Below are 24895 nucleotides of genomic sequence, written 5' to 3'. Positions count from 1 at the left end.
ACAAATTGAACGGAAAAATGTTATTAATGATCCTCTCTATATAAATTTAGTTTTTACTTAATGAAAAATTATTTCTAATTGATAATGTTCCACTCAAACATGAAAAACTGCATTTCGGTCACTGTTTACATTTTTTCTACTATTCAAATTTATATTGTTTTTGCGCATCTTAATCGCTGTCCTCGTGTGACATTCCTGACACGCGCAAGACCTAATTCACTCCTGTTTCTCTTCGTTTCTCGCCCCTCATTTATTTGTATCATCACATCACGTTATGTTGATGATAGCAACGTGCGACAAGTCGCGAATCAAAATAAACCTCATAATGAAATTACCTGTAGAAATAATTAAAATATTTGATAGAATACGTTACGTATAATGAAATATGGAACAGGAGCGTAAAATAAATAGGGTACTGTCTTAATTTTTCCTAAAAAAAGTGAAATTGTGAAAATTGTTTTTAAAACACAAACTGTGGTGGAAATATTAGTTTCTAAATTTGTGGTGTGCGGTAAGTGATAAAATGTGATTTAAAACATTTACGACAATATTTCCAATCGTTTGGTTGACTGTCACCTATGAGACTCGAAACTAGATGCAACTAGATTTCAACAGGTCGGTTTTTATGCATTTTTAATTTAAACTGCTAATCAAGTAAATTATTGAAAGATTAAGTATTTTTTTTGTTGTTTCTTGAAAAAATTTACCAATTTTTTAGGAGTATTTGAACAGTTCTAATAGATATGAATTGGTAATTATTTACGTTTCTTACAGTAGTATATAAAGTGCACTCGAATCCTGTTAAGTTTCTTTTTAATTATATTGTATATATACATTGTTATATCTGTTTTGCCATTCAAGCTATTGTATTGATAATTTACTATTTCACTTCAATAGTTTCTATACTCATATACAATTTACTATGAAAAGAGAGAATTTTCTTTAAATCAAATTCATTAGAAACGAAGATTCTAATTAACTGGTCTAGGAAAAAAGTTCTGGAAGATATATTATCATTCATATCACCCAAGTAATATAAATAATCCTAACTTAAAAATACTGTACACATTTTTTTATGAAAACTCATGTCCTTCATATTTTTTAAAAAGAATTCTACAAAATACATCTGACAGTGACTTTGATGCAAGACGAGATTTAATGTGTACTGGTACTAATTCTGACAATAATATAGTCCTATTCATAGATGTTAAGCATATACAAGAGAACGGTGGGAATATGATGGTTACCTGCCTACTACACGTAACGACTCACCACTTTTTTTGGTTGATTCCAAGGCTTCAATCTGTCTACTTCTTGGAATTTTACCGAGGTGTGACGGATCTGGTATGCTGAGGTCGGGTATTATCGTCCTCAAAAATGAATTTATCCCCAACAACTGATGTACCAAACATACCAAACCTAACCTAACCTAACCAATCCTTGAACATGTATTAATTTTATTCGGCTAACATGATACCGACCCAAAACACTTTCTCGTAGTGCTAAAACATGATTATACAAAATTTTTTTCATAAATTCATAATCGGGATATGAAACAGATTTTTTATTCCCAAGCCTTTTTCTGTATGAAAAGCGATTTTCCTGTTCCTCCTAAATCTATCTCGTTTGAACATGATCACTAGATAATAATCATATGAAGTGGACTAAAAAGAAACATTTATAAGTATTTATTGTCATTTATTATTAAAATTCAACAATTACAAATAAAATTTCAATTCTTGTATCAAATGGATTAACAATACTGGATTGTAGTTATAGTTCTTCCAATATTAATTGCAGAAAACAGTTAAACGAAGAACAACCCATGAAAAATAATGTATACTCCCCGTATAACATTTTGGTAAACATCTAACAAACCGTCAGTCCACGTGGAACATCTCGACTGATTACCAATGAAAACATAGAGTCATAAACATAAATGCATTTCTATTGGCGTATTGTCAGAAGGCGCATGTAGACAATTTTCTTGAAATAGTCCTGCCAAACAGTCTACGATAAGCAGTGGCGTGGCTAGGTTTATTTAATTCATAAATTTCTTTTAATAAATAGAAATATGGCGTTCTTTAGACATGGGCGAATGAAGACAATGAATTTGCACAGTGTAGTGAGAATAAAGACAGTTATGAATTTAATAATAAAGATTTAGATATACAAAAACAGCAAGTTTTTTTGAATATATTCGAATGTTTTAAAAAAGGAGAATATTAAACAATCTGATAATGCGATCGAAATTAAAATTAACAAGAGTAAATAAATTTTCCATTTATCGAGTAGTCACGAAAGGCGTTGTTGTGAATCATTCACAGAATCGAAAAACGAAAAATTGAAATAAGTTGACGAAGCTACTCAACATTTATATGTAGGACAATTTATAGTTTCTATAAGGAGAATAGGTTTGGGTCTTAGAAGTAGTACAGCAAAAGGTAGCAGATTATCCAAAATACAATTATACCAGTTTAGGAACATTGTATCAAGTTTTGTCAGCATGCGGTTTTAAACACAAAAAACTGAATAATCGAATGACAATAACCGAATCGTCAAGGATCGTTCGATGGCGACAAAGTTATTTGCATCAGATAAAAGGCTACCGAAGTTCTTATGAACACATAATTTATCTAGATGAAACATGATTTGATAGACACGATGTAGTAACTTTCGGGTAGGTTTGTTACAGTAAAAATTGCTGTGTGAATGGGCCATGTTCTAAAGGGAAACGCATTATAATAGTACACGCTGGAAGTAAAGACAGTTTCGTGCCTAATGCTTTGTTAATATCTGCTAAAAAAATTAAAAGCTGTGAAGTTGATTATCATGAAGATATAACAGCAGAATTATTTGAAAAGTGGGTTAATGAACAGCTTTTATCTAACATTCCACCACAATCAGTAATCGTTATGGACAACGCATCCTACCACTTACGGCAACTCCTCAAGATACCAACTGGTCGTAGTAACAAAGCTCAAATTTTAGTATTTATACCTGAAAAAATATTCCTATTTCTGTCAGTGATCTTCTAAAAGGACCAAAAACAAAGAATTACTAACTATAGAGTTAATATGGGCAAACGTAAAATTAGAATTACGAAAATGTAATCACTTTCTGGAATTGAGTAAAGAGGTTGTAGAACTCGTAAAGAAAGTTCTAGTAGCAGACCGCCAAGAACTTTGGAAAAACTGTGTTGAACATATTATCAAATAAGAAGATGAGTATGTGGTATCACCCTTCATAATTCAATCAAATGATGACTTTACCTCAGACGAATCTGACTACCATTATGATTTACAAATATACTTTTTTTGCTTTGAAATCTCGTTTTCCAGAAAAATAAAACGAATGGGGTATAAAAAGGACTCAGTTCACGTCTGGTATCCTGTTTAAACCAAAATCCTCTACAGGCAGGTACATTTTAGTCATTCACGTTTTATAATTTAATATTCAGTTGTAGCAAGTTAACGAAGTATAATAATGATTTCAGTTCCAAGTAGGACTACAATTAAGTGCTTCTGTGTATACATATTTTTAAAAGTATTTATAAAAATAATAAATTTATTAAATGGGGTATCTACGCCTATGGTAGATCAAACAAAATTGTCGGCAAGGGTTTTTATATAAGTTTTTATAATCTGCAATTGATATTGGTTAGGTTGATATTGATATTGATAAGAACTATAATTACAATCCAGCATTGTTAATCTAATTCATCATGTAGCGAAAGTACGAGAAATGAAATTTTAATAATCATTGGTGTTGTCAGCAGGATGAGAACTTAATAAAATGTATGCGCATTCTTTCACGAAATTCACCCAGATTATGAACGTAAGTCTCCGTCTACGATAAGCAGAATAGAAAGAAAATACAGAAAATAAGGTTACATTAGAGATGCACCAGTAGATCTATACGTAATACAAATCTTCAATAATATTAAATTTTGTTAATCCAAACTATATAGTTTACAAAACTCTACAAAAACTCTTTGTGTTGAACTGGGTAAGTTTTTAAGTGGCCATTTTAAGAATATATTTATATTCGTATTCAAAATTGTGAAAAATTGAGATTTGGCATAGGGGGGTTTTAAAGATCGCTGTTTACGAATCCGTCAAAAGTTATCCAACAAACAAAATGGCGGTCAACAATGGTAACAAATCATTATTCTCTAATGAAATATGGTATATACATTTCGTGAAGTTAATCCTTTATTTTGTATGCAGTGTTGAAATGTTATAAGAAGTCATCATGGAATAACCGTTTCCTACGAAACTGAAGGCAAATCTTGTGCTTGTCACGATAAAAGTTTCAGTTTATTCACGGGAAGTTTTCCTAAATTCGAAATTAGTGGATCCGACGGCACCAGAAGCATAAGGAAAATATCTTTATGTTCCAAAGTTCAGAAAAAATGAATTAATATTGAATTAAAATTAATGCTATTTTTTGTAAGCTTTTGCCAAACCGCGATTACGAAAATAAAGACTAAATTAATTGTTTATTATATTATTAACACTTGGCTCTTATAAAATTTGTACCAAAAGAGTACATTTCACACAGTTAAAAAATCTGAATTTGATGGTTTGTCCTACGCCGCCAAAAAAACTAAACTATTTTTCGCGTTTATCACTCCAGAAGTCAGACACTCACAAGATGAATTACCGACCCAGGTAAAAACCCCCGCCTCTCTTCTCATATTCTAGTCATATCACTACAACTATCCGAGTCCTTAAATAGAAACTATTTTTGGACTTTTGGCCACGTTTGCAGCATTTGAAACCACTGTGCGTTCTTTCGATAAGAGTCGCTAATTACAATCCCACTAACTCTTGTACCGTTCGCCTCGTATGTGTTCAATGTTCAAAAACTGGCTCTACTGTGAGCTTTTGCTTTTACAATAAACCCAGGACATCTTAGAAACTTCTATCTAGTCACCGCTAACTTCTTCATTCAAAAACATCATTCAATAATAGATGAAGCCACCAACATATAGTTTCCACTGTATTTTATTAGTGTCTCAAACATGAAATTAATAAAAAATTTTTATCATACCACTTTATACTGGAATGGTTAATATGCTTTTTCATATAAATGGGCTACGAGTAATGGTTAATTTATGTGACAGCTTATTTTAATTGAAATCCTACTCTACTTCACGAAGATGTGTTGTCGACAAGTCTGGCTTACGCCGTTTGTAATGTAGAACTTTGTGTACCGTGCTTTGCTATGTGTAGGTCTTGATCTATGAAGGGTAAACTCACTCGGAAGTAAATTTTTGGTTAACCATGTCCAATGGGGATAGAGACTTATAACTCCAGGGAGAAGACACCTTAGCCTACTAGAACACCCAGCGTACTGGATTTATGCATTTTGAAATGAAATATCTATAGATTAAATCCTTTGTGGATCCATTCTCAAACCATTTGTCTGTACTAGTAAATCTTAATATACAAATATTGTTAAATCCAAAATCCATCACCCTAACGAGCAATAACACAGACTGAAATAACTTTCGCAGGGAAAGTTAATGATAATATTAGCCCAAACGTACCATTTAGAGTTGTTGAAAATAGATAAAGCGGTTGATCACCTAACAACTATAATTTAAAGAGCAGGGTGAACAGGAACGTATGATGCTTATACATCTAATAGGTCAACAAACTGTCACAGTCACATTAATATAGTAATTCAAGAGAAAAAGGGAATTTAGAAAGAGGTGGTGAGCCAATCACGTCCAAATTAATACAATTAACCTAAATATAGCAACTAGGGAAATAAAAAAAAGTCAAGACCACATACCTTCTATAAAATCATAGGAAGGTCAGTGGCAAGAAACGGCGCAGAGGAAGCTTAAACCTTTAGTAAACACGAAACTCCCTCCACTCACTAAATGCTCCAAACGAATTATACCTCTTTATAAAAAAATTTGAAGTTGGTGAAGTGAAAGCTGTCATCAAAAATAAATTAAATCCTAGAAAATCATCTGGGGCGCGGCTGTGTATCTGTCAAACTAAAGGTTCCAATGCATGTAGTTATTATATTATAGTTTTAAAATGGACCAGATACAAATTGAGTTCTTACGGTTGTAGGCAAAAAAGGAGCACGTCTTGGTTTAGACTTTGGTATTTCTACGTTTCTACGTCTGGATGAAGCATGAGAATCATTTTGATGATGGTTAATTTTGCTTATTAGATGCTGAATGTTTTAATTAAAATATAAAGTTCAAAAATCCCGACAATCGAAGTTTATAGAATAAAATATCGGTGCCTATTTTATCTAAGAACTTTGGTTTCTAGATAAAATCAAAGGCATTTCTGGTAACTCTGGTTCATTTTACATCGAAGCCTTTAAAAATGTTATTTAAATGCAAGACTAAGACGAGACTTAGACAGTCTTGGTATTGATCTTGTGTCGGTTCTTCTGGTTTTGGTACAGCACTTGTAATATTAGACTTGGTTTTCGTTTGTGTAGGAGTCTCGCAATTTGAGCTTGGATTGATGTAGATATAGTGAAAACCAAACAAATTGATCAAATTAACTTGAAAATATTGAAAAAGATATTGTGTAACGAGATATGTAGTGAAAATAATAAAATGGAGTAGAATACAGACCATCATCATTACTTTGAATAAAAATACCACATAAATTAAATTATAGTACACAATAAACTTTGCGGTTAGTTTATATTACATTTTTTGACTAATAATTAATACAAAGTAGCCATCCGGATGAGTCATTAGTTATAATAAATAATGTCGGTTTCCAATGATCACTTTGTTTATGAAATAAATACACAAAATATACAAGTTATAGCCAATCGTATTCTATGGTTTTAACACAACGTTCAGCAACTTTGAAACTTAGTAAAATCAATATTTGGAATTAGATACATAAACTGTCGCGTTGCATTTGCAACATTTAACAATGGATCTGAATGGTAATCTGACGGTGCAAGGTCTGGACTAAATGCTGATGTTCAATACCTCCGAATCTTCGATCTTACTTCGAGTAACTTTCGAAGTTTTTGGTTTAGCATTGTCTTGTTGCAAGAGGACCGCTTTCTGGATATTTCTTCGATAAAACCTCATAAATTCGCATCGGCTGTCCACTGTATACCTCCGCATCGGTACCTCGACTACTTGAAGTACACTAAACCTTTCATAATTCCACCAAAACGTAAAAGACTTTTCGTTCGAAACAACTTCTCTTGATCTAACTACTGATTCACCATGTTCGGGTTGTTTAGATGAATCTGTTTTTAATCGCGAGTAACAATGTATTTAATCAAACGATCATCTTTCGGCAGGGCACGGAACTATTTACAATACATCTACTCGACGTTTCGCTTGAATCTCGTGTGATACTATTCGACAACTTTTTAAAATCTTACCAATAATTTTAAATGATGGTATCTTTAGAAAATCTAATGGAATCCGATAATTAGCGAGCGAGCGATGGTACTAGCTATTTATTTAACTTCTAAAACCCACGGAGGTTGACGAATTGATCGCGAACGATCTTAGTGCGTTAAATCTTCACTATCAAAACGATATGCTGTTTACTAATTAACGTCTTTCCCTTCAATTCCGCATATTTTTCTTGCTAGCATGGGGCTGCTTCAAACCTATGCTTCCAACAATGTCTTAACAACACACGAATTTCAGCAAGGGACCTATCGTTGCTTGTGAGAAACACGTTACTTAATAGTCTAGATAAGTATGTTAATTGATTCCAAAGCTTTAAGTGTTACAAGATACGGTTTGGACATCAATACTAGGTAATACTCAACAATATTGATATTGAAATCAAACATTCAATAACGCCCAAATCTCAGTTTTATTTATTTGCTAGACGAGAGGATCTCGTAGGCTTATTCTTGTTATTGCTTAAATCTGGCACCAGTATTGGCTTTGTTCTTGCTAAAATGTAAGAACAAGACTGACTTTGGATAATACTAGTCTTTCAAAGCTTGTTCTTGCTACAGAAGAAGTATGACAGAATATTCTAATATGGCAACTATTTATTAATCTTTTCAACAGCATGTGTTGATATCTTCAAATTTGAATAGATGCAGCAGGTAGTACCACACTATATTTTATATATTTGGTATTTAATAATAAATTGTTCATTAAATTTGTGTTCAATAATGTACTTGCATATTTAAAATTTCTCGGATTCCATGATTGGATGAAAAGTGTATATAATGTAAAACCCATTTTTAAAAATGATTTCAAATTTAGGTTTACGTAACACAAAGAGGTTCAAAAGAACACGCACTATTTTTCTGTTATTTATGTACCATATTTTTTATGCAGTATGACCCCTAAGAGCTATTACTATTTATTAATTTTCAATCAATGTGTTTGTCCTGCATTCAAATTTGTTGTCAATTATTAGATAATGTTTCAAGATTAAAAAAGTTTTCAAATGCAATTGCTCCGTTTAGTACGAATTAACTATGATGAATTTGTCGCATTTCTGGATCTCATTCGCAAAACTTTGGTTTGTTACAGATACTCACATTTATTATAGGAGATTAGTATAACAAAGCTTTGTTTACCTCTACTTCAGTTGAGTCGTAACCAGTAGATTCTGCCATTAATCAATATATTAAACCGTTCGTAGACTACTTATTGTTAGAGTAGGTATTATACCTAATTTTGAATTAAAACTTCATTATAAAAACAAATTCATTCTAATTAATCAATATAACGATTTATTTCTATAATCAGACATTAGACAAAAATTTCGAAAAATAAACAGAAAATTAACTCTCAAAACACGACGTAAATATTATAAAAGAATATCATAAGAAAAGCAACTCATGTAGTTTCTAAATTTACATTTTATTACAACTATTTCATTAGGAAATATTTAATATATATTCACAAATAAATTTTTATTTATTATCAGGTAATAATGTACCCCGGACCGTTAGCAATATTCGCAGTGTAAGTTTTTTCACAGAACAATTATATTCTAGATTGGGGGGCTCTCCATCCTACAATCCGCGAGCAACATCCACCCTGCGAACAACTTTTTATCGGCTCAGGGTACTAAAATTTATTTCATATTTACACTTTGCTCCTTTTGTAAAATGTATGAGATTGGAACTAATTGTAAGTGTCCTGCCTTGACTGTACACGATTTAGACACATTTATGACTCACCGTTGCACATACGGGTATTTGATTTTCGGATTAGGCACATTTATTGAGAAAAAGGTAACATAATTATGTGTAAGTGATAAAAAATTTACGAAATTAATTGATTAATTGATTAATTGATAAAAAATACTGTCACACACACAAAATAGGCATGAAAGGAATATTTTCATCTTCGTTTGAAAAGTCTTCCTCAATTTCATTTTGCTTTGCAGCTAAAATAAGTGCAATAGTTTTGGGTGAAAAAAAGGAGGTAGTTTTTTTTGTTACTGCCATTCAAGCTAAAATTGGATCTGAAGTTAAGTTTAGATGATTAAAAATGTTTCTGTTGTAGTTTTCTCTGGAGAATTTCCGTGCATAGTTTTGACTGTATACTCTGAAAAATTCTTCCGTGTTTCATTACTAGTACAGGAGTAACAATAACAAAATCCAAAATTATCACAACTCTTCTTACTATTTTACCTTTACTATCTTAGATAAAATGCCAAGGTTTTTGTCCCGTATAAAAAGCATAATAAAAGGGAGTAACCCATGGGTTTTTGTTATAGATATAGATGATATTATAATCAAGTAATAACTTGAGCCTCCATTTATTGGCTGTGGCTATGCTAAATGCCTAAAAAACAAACTGCGCAACAAGGCGTCAGAGCTGGAAAACCACAAAATATATATCACCCTCAACCGAGGTTTTCCGTAGTTAATTCTTGTTTAAGTCAATAACCAAGGCTTCAAATTTTCAACTCTATTAAATAGAATAGCTAGATCTACCTGGATATGGCAACTTTTATGATGATGAAAAAAATAAATATTGAAAGTTTTTTGTAATTATTGCCACTATTCAAACAACTTGGAACTATAATAAAAATTAAAATTTTATGAGAGGAAATTAGATATTTACCTGCAGCATACGAATCCATTATCATAATTTTTTAGACTAGAGAAGAATTGAAAACAATCGATGTCAAAGTCTCTAATCCAATACCGACACCTAGTACAAACTAGTCGTTTCACTAATTTCTTGTTCGCGGCAATGTACTTCAGTTACAATCAGAACTAGTACGAGTGAGGTTAAGAATAATATTGTGGTTTTATTTCAATGTCCTTTCTTTTTATTTTACATTCCTCTCCCAGAAGAATAAATAAAAAAAGTAAAAAAATAGCATGTTCAAAGCATGTGTTCTCATTTTGTGTCCACGTATGTGTTCGAACAGAAAATGAAATAAAGTAAATCCAAGTACAGATCTCCGTTATCAGACGAACATTTAAAACCAATCTCAGCAATTAGAATATCAAGATTTGATCCTGATTGGACTCAAATTTTGAGTAGGAGGCAGATGCATTTTGCTTATTAAAACTTCTTCACCTCAATAAATGTAATTTGATACTATTATCTACTATTATCTGTCCACCGAAGAACTGCAACATAAACTAAAAAGATTGTTCTAGGCTTGTACTACTTTGTGCAAAAACAGGATAACGTTCAAAAACGGAAACTTTTGGAGAAACAAGATTTTTGAACCGGTTTTGAGTTGTTCTAGGTGTTTCCATACCTTTCCAAAATATAGCGTTCGAAAAAATAATATATTTTTCACAACACTTGTCCTAAGTTTTGTTAGGCTTGTTCTAGTGCATTAGTGCAAGTGAAAGAAGTAATATACGGTCCCTTAACACCCAAAGCACAGAGATCGGGATTTTATTGCTGCTGCATAGCTAGGTTTTTAATACAGTATATTTTCGTGAAAAAGAGGTACAGGTTTGTCTTCAAAACATCCCGACATTTATCGTTTTGGCATAGTACAGAACCTTCTGGTGACATGAAATACTCTGTTAATTGTTCCCGGATTTGCATTGCCTTTGTATTTGCTCTATGGATACTTGAAGGTCTTAAGGATTGAAGTTGAAGATCGATGGAATTTTGTTCCAAAAACTCGGTTTCCAGAATCTTGTCACTTTCCTTTTCAACTTGTCAGACAATATTGTGTAATACGCAAGCACTTTTAATTGAAATTTCCGTTAATTGTACATCAGTTTCTATAGCTTTTTGAAATATGCCAAAATTTTTAGTTAATGTGCCAAAGGCACACTCTATGGTTCGCCTTGCTCTGGATGTACGTTAATTAAATATTCTGCTGGGAAAATTTAACTGCCGACGAGCATAAGGTCGCATTAGGTTTTCACTTAAAGGAAAAGCCTCATCGCCTACTAAATAGAAAGGTATATTAATATTCGTATTAATATTTTTTTCGGAGCTAGGTATATTTAATGCATTTCCTTTAAATGCTCTTCCCATTGTAGATTCTAAGAAAACGGTGCTATCGTTTTCTCTACCTTAATCTCATACGTCGATTAAAACGAAATTATTGTTTGCATCAGCGATGGCCATTAAAACTACAGAATGATACCGAACACTGGTCTTCTTAAATGTATGGGATGAACCCAACAGAAATTTCATCTTTTCTTCATCTTCCTTCTTCTGTGTAATCGGAATAAAATTATGACTTGCAGAAGAGTATCCATCTCTCTCCGTCACAAATTATTCACAACACTGACTGATTCAGACTCAACAAGCGACATAATCAGTGCGAAAGCAAATTTTGACGTGACTTAACTGAACAAAACTTGACTAGACGCGCATAGACTGGACTGGCTTGGTGCGAAATGGGCCTAAGGATTTGTGTGGTATAGACCTAACCAAATAAAATATTATATTTATTTAAAACAAAATTGAATGTATTGGTAACCAGATATGGCAAGAGAGCCTAATTCCTGTTTTTGTATGGTCAGTTATATGTCATTTGCTTTATTACTGGACCACCAAAAAATTCTATTTTCCACAAAACTTTCGAAATTCAAAATATTGTTGATTCTCTACATATTTTTTAGCGTAGTAGCACATGTCACACTACGGATGTCAAAAAATAATATTGACTTTAATGCGAAGAATGAAAATTGTTGCTTTCACACATTTTTTGATTTCGCTAATAAATAGATGGTATTTAGTATATCGCACTGGATCAATTGAATGAAAATTAATTTACATGTGATAGTTATAATTATAGTTTTTGTTTGCAGCCTTTCTCATTATGCATACTTTCTATCCTGAAATACGAAAAAAGGCGGTTGAACAGGTGTTGTCTGTAGAGAAAATGTTTTATCTAATCGATTTGAAAGTGAAAATATTCTTAATCTGAGATTGATTCGATGCACGAAACTTGTTTTTTTGATAAAATCTTTTGAATTTCTGGTAAAGATGCATTAGGATTATAATTTGATAGAACGTTTATTCAAAACTTTTTTACGGGCTGGGTAACAAATGTAGAAATTCCTTTTTTTGTGAATTATTAAAGAAAAAATTACTATTACTGACATCAGAAAGGAGTGGAAAAGGAACAAGTCTCTACATAGATGTTAATCTCTTTATATTTAAATAGCTATGTGGATGATTTTCTATCTCTATAGCAGCTCGAACTATTTTGAACTTAATGTACGGGCTGGAACGATGGTTTTGGTTTTATAGGAATTGATTGTGTGCCCAGTTTGTTTACGGTTTTGATAACACTGACGGAGAAACGCTAATTGGTTTGATCTAGTGGAGTAATCCAAGCAGGTAATTTCATGCTATTGATTTGGAAATCAAGATGGATTGGATGGTGATGGAACTAGGCATTGAAAATACAGTTGGTGTCTGTTGGATGGTAATATATCCCGTCAAGAATGGTTTTCTTTCATTTCTATCGTAAATTCGATATGAGCATGTACGCTATTCAGATTGGGTAGAAAGGAATCTTAAGGTTCCCTTCTATGAAGCCAAATGGCTAATATGTCGTAACCAAACCTGGCTAGGAGGAAGAGGAAACAGGCGAAATTTTATAGAAATGCTGGTCTTGTATCCATTACAATATTAATCTGTCGAAATGAAATATCAAATACTACTTTATTAGACTATTTTTAAATACAATGTTAAAATTATAAAAAAAATTATGTGATTCTATATCATAGTTTTTGCTTTGTTCAGTAAAACATTGCTTGACTTTTGGTCAAGAGATTTCTAACAATAGAGAGTAGAAAGAATCAAAGGCTTACAATGAAACTAGTCAGGTACTTTGGTTGCTTTAAATTCAGTAGATGTCGATTCTAAAATGTTACTCAGGTATCGAAGCGTTATTACAAACATAAGTAGTTTCTTTCAACACGACGGCATCCCTGCTTATTACACATAATGAATTACTGATTGGCTAAATAATCATGTTTGTGAAAGATGGTTTAGGAAAACGAGTATGACTTGTTGGCCTGCTAGATTCCCGGATGTTACAATAATGGATTTTTTTGTATGGGAAGAGTAAAACAAATAGTTTATCAACAATACATTTTGAATCATAGTACAACAGAATCACTAGCTTATATCGATCAATTACTGTTACCAAGTACAGCTAGCTTTTGGACCATTTTGAAAACTTTGAATTTTCAAAGTTGAAATTTCAATATATGAGAGTTTTATAATTGATGAAATTATGTTATAAAAATTTAAATCCATATTCACTAATTTCAACGGAATCAATTTATGATATTTTTATTTATAAGTATAATTTATAGCTTTTTCAGAAATAGTTTTGGAGGGGAATTGAGAAACAACTGTTGTATTTCATCAAATTTGAACGTTTTTTTTATTTAATTACGATTTATGGTGTATTACAATTTGTATTTTCTTGTTAGATACACTATTAAAAAGGCCAAACAGGAATCCTGGAAAGAATATGTTTCAACAATAAATAGCTCAACCCCAATGTCAACTAAATCGGAAATAGTCAAAAGAATATCTAAGCCCGAACAATCCCACACAATAAATTTTCAGGACCTCAATAACACTGTGTATAAAGACCGAAACGAAATAGCAACCATCTTAGCAAGGGAATATCAAAAATATTCTGGTAGCTCAAACTATAGAGAAGATTTTGTGAATTAAAAAAATAATACAGAGCAGCAAGAAATAAACAATAACAATATTCAGCAAACGAATAATTTGAACATTGCAATAACTCGAAAATTCATTACAATACTCTAAAAACAGGCACCTACATTATTCCTTTGAGAAATTTAAATAACCAAAAAAAAAACCCAAACCAACAAACATAATTCCCTTTCGTAAGCCAAGTAAGCCGAAATCAGACTCAGAAACATATAGACCAATATCACTTACATGTACCATGGGTAAAGTTCTTGAGAAGATAATAAACAACAGACTTCTATGGTACCTGGAGTCAGAAAAATTAATAATACCTGAAAATCGGACCACGTTAGATAATCATATAAATCTAGAATCAGACATCCATGAGGGTTTTGCAACAAAACAACATTGCCATTGAATATTTTGAATTGAATATTCGTAAAGCGTACGATACAGTCTGGAAATACCCAATAAATAAAACACTCTACGACTGGTCAATACGAGGCAACATATTGAAATATATTTCTAACATCCTAGAACATCGCTAGTATCAAGCGTGAGTGGATGGAGTATACTCCCTGTTGAAGAAACAACGAAATGGTATACCACAAGGGTCGAATCTCAGTACAACATTATTTCTCATAGCGATAAATTGAAAACTACTCTTAATTGACATGAACAGAAATGAATCAATTACTACATTCACTGGAAAAAACACGAAGAAAAAAAAGTAGTAAAAGCTTCATTTAACGATATAATGTATTTTAATTACTCGCTAATAACCCTGCGTGGTTGATAAGCGAAAAAAAAATTATTCTGCATGTTCATTTCAACCCGGCAATTATTTTTCCTTTCCCCATGAAAAAAACGGCTACTGTATATACTCGAAAGCGTAGTTAGGATATATGCACATTACATTTTTAAATAATTCGAAACCCGAATATGTCCGGTAGAATAATTAAACAGTGTCATTTTATGATATAATAAAAATTATATGAATGCTGTGACATTTATATACTCGAACGATGTCAATAGACCCCACTTTCTTTCTATTAAACCAATATTAACACGTTGATCGCCAACTACGAAATAAATCATAATTCACCTTCTCAAGGAGATTTTTTTTACATAATTCAACTAGAAGAAAAAACTTTAAAAAGCCCACATTTTCTATACTTTTTATTGATAACTTTGTGTTTAAATTCAATGCGATTAAATAAAAGTGTGAAAATTTCCTTGGCAGTCAACGTGTTAAATAACAAAAATGCAAAAGATGTAATCACAGTAATTCTAGGCTTTATATATCCCAGTTTACTCTGGGTGGAGTAGTGGATTTCGAACTGTGAAAGCTCTTTCTAAGTCTGGGAAATCAAAACTGAATGAATAATGTATTAACAAATATCGAGGATAACCCTGTAACCTTAATGTACCCGACTGGAGACTGGTATTTGGATTCAGTTACGTTTGAATTATGTTCTCAGTTGTTCTCAGGTGAGGTGAACAAATAAAAACGAAACGAAATTTAAATCAAAAAATACTCTGATCAATTTAGATATACAAAATTACATAAATTTTTGGGAAATTTTTTTTAAGGTCAAATGTTAAAAAAAATGAGCTAAACAGTTAGCTTTATCATAAAAATACTATGGACAAAAATTGTAGAACGTAAAATTATCTATAAGAAATGCATCAATACTTTTTTTCATAAGAGCCACCGTTTCCAAGATATAACGATTCAAAAAGTTGTCATAATCGTCATAACATACACACGTTTCCACGCCACCTATGTGGTAGTTAACTTCGGCGGGTGTAATTTGGGCGCTAACCATCCTTCTTTACCTGTCTGACCAAGAAGGGTAGATAATCCGACATGTATTTTTGGCGCTAAGAAGTGCAGGTAGGTCGAGTCATAAAATAACTCAATAGAGGGAAAGTTGATAGATTTTTAAGTGGGTTAGGTTAGGTTAGGTTAGGTTAGGTTAGATAAGTTTAGGTTAGTTTAGGTTAGGTTAGGTTAGGTTATGTAAATCTCTTATTTTATATGTAATATGTACTTAAGTACTAAATAAAAATATAAAGAAATATAAAATTTACTTTATTCTGTAGAGTGTTACAAAAATGTTGTGAGGAAACTTTATTAAGGGCAGATTTTTCATTTAAAAAAAGTGCAAAGTAGCCACATCTAACGGTAAATTTTTTCAGACCTTAAGGTCATTTCTCTTATAGGAAAATCTAAAAATACAAAAATATATCTTATTATAAATGTCGGTGATTTAATAAATAACTGTATTTTATAAATCATGTACTTCAGTCGGTTAGCGCCCAAAATACACATAAGATTAAAATGACCCTTCGGTCTTGGCGCCTAGTTTACATGTTGTAAAAAGTACATTAATCCTTTAGCGCCCAAATTACATCCGCCCAGTTAACTTAGCGCGTTTTTTACGTGGTTTCCCCAGTAGTCCCATTCCACGGGTCTGTTATGATCCTGTTTGAAACTATTGCAAAATAACGGAAATTGTCAAAGACTGAAAAAGATAAAAGCGATGTAAATTAAAAAAAGTGGTGAAGTTTAATCGTAGCCTTCAAATTCTTCTTTCTGTTCTTTTTCTTCACCTTCTTATCCTTTTCGGCTTCTTGTTCTTCTCTTTAGTATTCTGGATCTTCTTGTTCTTCATCTTCATTCTGGATGCAAGAAAATTACGTCACGTCGTTGTAATCAAACGAATCCTCCACATTAGAAAACGACCGGCGTTGACAATTTTAGCACTGCACCTTTTTTGCTGCTGCAAAAAATTGTGTTTAGCAGTATTTCCAATGTATTGTTGACCAAATTTCAGCCCCATTCTGTAGGGTGTAACTGATAAACAAGGCACAATTGATCTTGGTTATAAACACGAAAAATATGTTGCTGAGCAACAACTGAGGTTGGAGAAAGAGAAGCTAATTGGAATTGCAGTATTTCTAACGAAAGACGAATATCTATACTTTTCTAAGCAGGTAGTTTTTTTAGGGGCTCCGTACATAGAAAGAAGAAAGCGAATGCCGTTGGTGATAACTTTCTATCGACTTGAATAACTGTTTTTGAAAACTTCAGCACATTGAGTTAAATATTGTTTTTCAAATGTTTTGAAAACTGTAATCCCACCGCAGATGTGGTATCACATCCAGTTATTGCTTATAAAAATAGTATGTCATTTCGACACTTCGCAGAAGTAGATAAGCTTTGAGATGAATACATTTCCGATTGATGTTGAACTTTTCCTGGTTTTAAAAAGAAAATAATAAAATACGAGTCTACATTTTCAGATGCTGTCTCAAGGACATAATGGCGTATAACCTGAAGCACTCAATTTTAAGGGACTGGGTTCCTTTCTACCTGATATTCTTATAGTTATAACTTCTGTAAATTTTATGTCTTGAATATATTTAAACATAAATTACAAATGTAGAAATGTATATACGTGGCGTGTTCATGCATATTATGACAATTACAACTTTTTGAATATAAAAAAAAAAGTATTGATGGATGTCTTAAAAATAATTTTTTAACCTAAAATTATTGTAAGGAGTATTTTTATTATCAAACTTTTGGCTGAAAATCGCGAAAAACACATTTTTCAACTTTTGACTTTAAAAAAATTTACCATAGAGGGGAAATATGAGAAATTTTATTTATAATTAATTATATTTTGATCCAATTTTTGGGTCTAATTTAACCGGACTAAAAGGCAAAAAACTGGACGTACTCTCGAAATAATAAATTGATTAAAATAAAATTAATCTATCTCCAAACACGATTCTCCAGTTTGATAAGAATTGCTGTAAACACGAAAAAAAGTTTGAGCACATAATAAATTTATTCAAAAAGTAATAAAATTCGCATTAAGTACGTATTTAAGAGAGCACAATGAATAAAAAGCAGTTATAAATTGAAAATATTTCATACTAATACATATCAGAGATAAGAACTGAAACTTAAATAAGGAAAGCTGGGATGACTTCAGCACTCAACTGTGGTCCAAGCTTCGAATGTGACGCTGTAAATGGTTTAATGGTGTATTAGTTGGTAATTTTTTTTTGTTTCTATTATATCTTAACCTAACAGCTGCTGTGCTGCGAAAAAAAATGGATTAAAAAATAGGTAGAAGAGATTTCGATAAAGAGTTATGCCCTAACATAAGATATCTATTCTAATCTGCTCGTTCTGCTCTTCAAATAAATAGACAAAATTATAAAGGAAATTATGAAAGTTCATTGAAGAAAATTTGAGCAGTTCATATGAAAGGAAAGTTAAAAAGATATAAGAAAAGCTAGCAGCGAATATAAAAAAATAATTTCTCCACAAATTCACTAAAACTTATATCAGTTTTACCTCTGGTATACGTTTTGAAGTCGAGATTTTATTGATCTACTCGAAGAGAGTGGAAAGTGAACAAAAAATTATTTTTTTTATAAACTTGAACATAGTAATAAAACAGAAGTGATTACTTAGTCACAATAATTAATCAACGACATAGGAAAAATATTTAATGAATAACCAATCCATTTCAATCTATAAGAGATAGTCAGCGTTTGTAAAATGAATAAAACATATATTTTGCGAATTTTGGAAAAAAAATATCATCCAAGTATATTACAATTAGTATGAGAAGTATCTAATATTGATCGCTTATCGAAATTTTGCGAAATTGTTCTAAATAGATCCAATGCATCATAAGAACATTCGTTACTCTGATGAGAAAGACAACGTTTATACTTCATGGAATAGCCAACGAAATTATCTCTAGGAGTGAAAGGTCACACTCAGTATATAATATTGAAGTGAATAATCAAGCTTTCATAATATATAATAGAGTGTCACTTCACTGTACAATCCAATAATAATTCGAAATAACAAGTGGAGCAAGAGACCAAATCAAAATGAAATGAGCGCAGAAATATCTCAACACATCCTGGAAGCTGTCTAATCAAGGAATAAAAAAGCCCGAAGGATTTTATTGAAACTATTCCCAATTATCGTAAAACTGTTGGAGACTTAAAACTGTATTCGGGTTTTCAGCATCCTTATTTGTTTAAAACAGTTTAAACTTGGTTATATTTATGAACTATACTATATTGATGATTACAATAATGAAGAAACTCTTTTGAACGATCTATCTCAGTCATATGGAACACTAAATTTATTACGTATTACTAAAAAAAATCTTATTTTGTATATCGGGTACTAACGTCATATCAACTTATACAGTTACATATCTCATTTTCTTCCGTTAAAGACTCTTTTAACATAACAATTTTTCAGGATATCTCTACATCTGTTATGTCTTGTAGTGTTTTATCAATTGGCCGGTGAAATTTTTAATATAGATTCACATACGAGGATTGCTACTTACGCTTTCGAGATTCGGCAACACTGATGTAAATATGTCACATCTTACATTGCCATCAAAAAGTTTGATATTTTTAAAGTTGAATGTACTCAGAACGTGTTGTCATACGAGTGCTATCTGAGTTGTTTACAGATACTTGAAACATTCATTTTGGTCAAAAAATAGAATCAAATTGGGACTATTTTCCTGTGATTATTTTCCATGACTTTCGACGTGGATTAAACAGCATTGTGCCAATCAACTCGCTTCAACTTATGAAAACAAAGCACTATCTTGAGCCTCAGTGTTCCGTTGGTTTTCCGAATTCAATCGAGGTCGCACTCCGGTATAGGGTTGGGAAACATGCTTCGCGTAAACTGATATTGTAAGTTCGTTGCGTCGGATACCACATAATTTGACAATAGCTCAAAAAAAGCTCTTATCGATTGGTGCAAAAAAATGTTGAAAAAAATTCAATCGCAGAGTTTCGAATCAAATGGTCGACTGTTTTTTCGGAATTATTGGAGATGTCACCATCATTCCATTAGAGAAATGAAGAAAGGTCAATTCTAAATGGTATACCAGGATTATTTTGCCAGAGAGGTTTGAAAAAATCAGGCAAAAGACGAATCAACCTCTACCACGACATTGCGAGCTTCAAATAAAACAGTATAAACATCGAATTGATGGTCCATCTACCATATAGTCTTTGTTTGGCACCCAAATTAAGAGGTCATCGTTATTCTACACCTGAAGAAGTGTAGAACATTTTGCAAACGAATAAAACCATATCTAATTATAAATATTTGTTTTTATTCTATCTATCTCAAAATTTACGTAGCAACTTTAGAAAAAGTTTGAGAACATCTTGAAATTTGATTGTTTTACTCTTTCTTCTGAGACAGTGGCGGCGCAGGACCTAAACTTAATGTGGGCAAGGTACATTTCGCGTGGCCCTCTAATGGTTCAAAAAGGAGAGAATATAAAATAAAAAATCACTTGAAATTAAATAGTTTTTATTCATTAAAAAAATATAATTTTTACTTATACTTCTTTGGAACATTAAACAAAAATGAAAAAAAAAGAAATAATTAAAGAAACAGAAATTTTCTAATTTTGATTTTACTGAACTCCTTAATGATTGGTTCGTAATTTATCTTAGATGCTATATCTGCTTCAATAGATAAAACTGCCAAAGCTGAAAGTCTTTCTTGACTATAGTATTTCTTATATAATTTTCAATTAGTTCTAATTTTGGAAAGCTCCTTTCGGCGGAGCAGTACTTACAGATATTGTTAACAAAATTCTAATGACAATGTTAATATTTGGGTAAATTTCTTTAAAATCGTTCTGTATGATATATTGGAGAAGATGTTTCACGTCTTTAATGGAGTTTGGTAAATTTGGGATCATACTTTGTAACTCCTCATACAATTCATGAGTCACTCCTCTCATCTACTTGCAGGACTGTGGGCTTGTAAATCCTGACAGTTTTTCAGTACTTCCTCTTTTGGAATTTTTTTAACTTGTTTAAGTCATAGAGAAAATCAAAATTTTCAAAATGTTGATTTAAAGACATATAACTCGATTCCATGTTACTTATCACAGAATTAATCATGGTGTTGAAAAACTCTGTTTCATACCGGTTTTTAACAGTCTCTATAAGTTGATCATAATCAAACATCCTTTTCTTTTTAGCTACTCTTTTATTTTTAAAATATTTTGGTAAATCATAACTGCTTTTCTCAATTAACTGATGAGCGTCAGACAAGCGTTTTTTTTTTGAATCCAGTTTGTCGATATTCGTTGATCCATTCTCCAGTCACAAAATGTACTCAAATGTTCAAGAGTAGTGCTTAAATGGACTTGTACAGATTGCCATAATTTGTGTGTCCAATTGTTACGTTTGGCATTTTAAATTTTCTATGCATTCAGCAACATCATCAAATTGCAATAATACAGCCTTCACCGTCTGGATTCTGCTTTCCCATCTTTTGTCTGATAAAGGCTTCATAGGAAGCTTTAAATTATCTTTGATTATTTACCAGCGTTTGCTGGAACTTGAATTATTTTTTTACGGTAAATCGAAAGCTTATTTTCGATATTGATTACCTGCAAAATATGAACGCTTAATATACAGTAATTATGGAGATATTGGGATCCAAAGATTTTCTAATGACCTCACACAAGATTATTCCCGTATATAGTAGTCTGATGGCTCGGCGGAGACAAGAGGTAGTGCTCGTGCAATAGTGAGGCGAATGTGTGCTTGGCGCCGAATATCTACCATATACTCTAGACTAAGAAAAACCTTGTGGCGTATACTTTTGGATTGCCCATACTTTTGTTAAATTTATTTTCGGCTATGAGGCGCAAGATCCTTAGCACCTCGAGGTGGTGGGAGGTGGCCCACACCACATACGCCATACGCCGCATCTGTCCGGAGACATTCTTTTATTTGAGCTCATTGGAATCAAGTTTACAGTAATTAACTTCATGTTCTTTTCTAATTTGTTCTACAATATCTACATTGATCTACACATTCATTCAACAAAAGTATAATTAGACTTTAGTGCTATTTCTATTGCAGAAATTCAATTTAGCTTTTTACCGCCTATTATTACAAAACTGACAGTAAATTGTTTGTTTCTAAAATCTAGTACTATCTGTTCAAGGGTCACTTTTTTAAAAGACACAATTCAAATTGTGTCGATTGGTTCACTGACGTGCAAATTTCGGTGTGAATGAACTTTATATACGTTCTTAATTGATGAGATGTTACAGACTTGATTTAAGAAGTATTATAAGACTGTGGAATCTCGAGATTTAAGTGGCTGGCTATTCACTACAATTGTGTTTATAATAATGCTCTTGATTTCATTTTCAATCAAATTTCCTACCAACTAAACTATAAATTTTTTATTGGTTACCTTATTGGATTTATGTTATAGCAATACCAATTTATTTTACATCGACTAGGTTTGAGTTCTTGCTATATTGCTAAATGTTAAATACTAATTTCATCTTCATATTACAAAACTTCCTTAACATTAAATTGAAGTAGAGGAAGTCAATTTTTTACTAACTAGAAAAATCAATTATTTATTCATTTAATCAAATGAAATAAGAAAGAAAAACCTATACAGAAGGAAATATGCTTAATATAATGAGAACTGTGCATTATATAAGAATTAATCTAAATATGAGAGGTCTGGCTATTAAATAACGAGACTTGTGACGAAACAAGGTTTTATAATAAAAATTACTTTTTCCATTAATCGATGCAGTGCTGGGAGTCTTCTTTGGTGAGCTCTGCCGTTTTTTGCTTTACCGCTTCCATCAAATCAAATCGGGTTCCTTTCAAAGCAGTAGACCGGTTGACGCAAGAGCTTTTGGTCACGCGTCAGATTTATTGGCACCAACTTCGCAACTGTCATGTGTAATTTTTTCTTTATCGGCTTTTACAGCGTCGGCAATCATTCGGATGCACATTCAACGATCTGCACGCACAATTTGGTTGATTTTGGTCACTTTTTTCGGAGTGCTCTCTCGACACTCACTAAAGCGCTTACACCACTTAAAATCTCGCGCAAAATATAGAGAATTTTCCTCATAGGCCTCTTGCAACTATGTATAGCACTCAGTCGGAGTTTTTTTCAATTTAACGAGAAATTTGAGATAGATACATTGCTCCTGTTTTTCGGAACGAGAAAAAAAAAACGTTCGTTCCAAACCACTACTGCACAAATACTATAATAGTGACGGAAAAGCGTTTTGGGTTGTGCATAGACAAGATATCTAGACAACTAACGCACGACTCGTTTTTTACCCCACCCGTCTATGGGTCCTCTAGGCTCACAGTCTCGTATTAAGTTATTTAATAGCTAGACCTCGTACAACTTAGAACATCCTTTTCGTTACGTGTTTCGTTAAAATAGAATTTTTACTGTGTACTTCTCAATAGATGCGAAATCCTTTAGTCGGTTTTTCATGTAGTACCATATTTTGAATTCTACTGAGAATTATATAGCTGAACTGATTTTGCAAGTTTAAGGCTAGAACAATATATGTAGTCTTGTTGAAATAATTATAATATAATATAATTAATTAAGCTCCAATGAAGTTCTATATTACTTATGATGTAGCTTCTATCAAGATTTGGTTGGCTAAGTAGTATCCTACACATAATCCCTTTTGAATCTCTTCTGTTGAATGAAATACAATAATGACTTCTCAGTAAGTAAAGTCTTGAGAAAAATTTTCACAAATAGTATGGCCACATTAATTCTCTCTTCTGCGTTTATTGTTACAAATCATTTGCTACAATAGTTTCAATTGATATCTCCATTATCGGGCACTTATTGTACATACTTAATTTCAATCGAACATGGAGATACTCCAGAAACTGATAGAATCTTCTCTCTTATGTGTTATCCAAAATCTGAACCGGAACACTGTTCTCAACTATTATGTGTTACTTCTTTTATTTCATTGAAAAACGGAACTAATTAAATTATTTAGATCATTATTTCGTATATCAAATTACTATTGTAATAAAACTGTTAATATTTTCCTTCTTCAAGTAATCAATTATGTCAATTGATGGAAAACTATTTGAAAAATTGAAATTACTAAAAAAACTCTCGCAAATGCATATATTTTTATTAGGTTATGCTATGCTACATATTTACAGGTTATAGCAGTTCTCTACTCTGTGAATTTTTGCAGTAGGCCCCTCGAATTACGGCCACTGACCCCAAGATGTGCGGAAGGAACCAAAGACATACATACCTACATTCATTCAGACAGCTAGTTATTCTTCAATAAATCGCTTACATTCATCCGAAACTAAGAGAATAAACTTTGATTATATTTTATGAAAATTCAACTTTTTTTGTTGATATGTCGTAATGTGGGAAGCATCTTTCATTTTTCTTTTCGATAGGTATATTTTCACGTTTTCGTTTTTAATTTTGCTATAATTTTTTTCATTCAGTTGTTTCTAATTCCTATGTGATAAGAACCACGAATGTGGATTTCAATTTAAGTAAAAAACCATTTGCTTTAGTAAATCAAAGAGTGTTCAATATTAATTCACTATTATTTGGTTTTGGTACTTAACTTGATCAGTTTTGCAGTTATTCAAAATATACAGTTTCATTATTTACAACAATATATCAATAAAAAATAAAGTCAGTTCCCAATTTCAATTGATTTCACTACACCCAATTAATGTCGATTACAGGAATTTGTTTTTGTTAGAATGTATAATATTGTTCAACGTACTACATTTTTGGAATTTATTTCATTTTCTGCAATTTGAGAGTTTGTTGAGTTGAGAGTAAGTTTGAGAATTCTAGAGAGTAATTTTTTGAAATTCTAATTTGTTGTCAATCATTTTCAACTCTTTCTA

The 24895-nt window shown here is 31.9% G+C and overlaps 1 protein-coding gene across 1 annotated transcript in view; it reads left to right on the top strand.

The window, feature by feature from the left end:
- The first annotated feature begins 329 nt into the window (after positions 1-329).
- The window catches only part of LOC130447018 (AF4/FMR2 family member lilli), a 570483-nt gene continuing 545917 nt past the window's right edge, over positions 330-24895 (top strand). The window contains exon 1 of the mRNA XM_056783613.1: positions 330-615. Within this exon, the coding sequence (XP_056639591.1) occupies positions 596-615 (20 nt within the window). The 5' untranslated portion in view covers positions 330-595. The remainder of the gene's footprint in view (positions 616-24895) is intronic.

The sequence above is a fragment of the Diorhabda sublineata genome, chromosome 7 (assembly GCF_026230105.1).
Source record: "Diorhabda sublineata isolate icDioSubl1.1 chromosome 7, icDioSubl1.1, whole genome shotgun sequence".
In the NCBI taxonomy this organism is placed as follows: Eukaryota; Metazoa; Arthropoda; class Insecta; order Coleoptera; family Chrysomelidae; genus Diorhabda; species Diorhabda sublineata.
The sequence above is the reverse complement of the archived record's forward strand: the minus strand, read 5'-3'. Positions and strand labels throughout refer to the sequence as shown.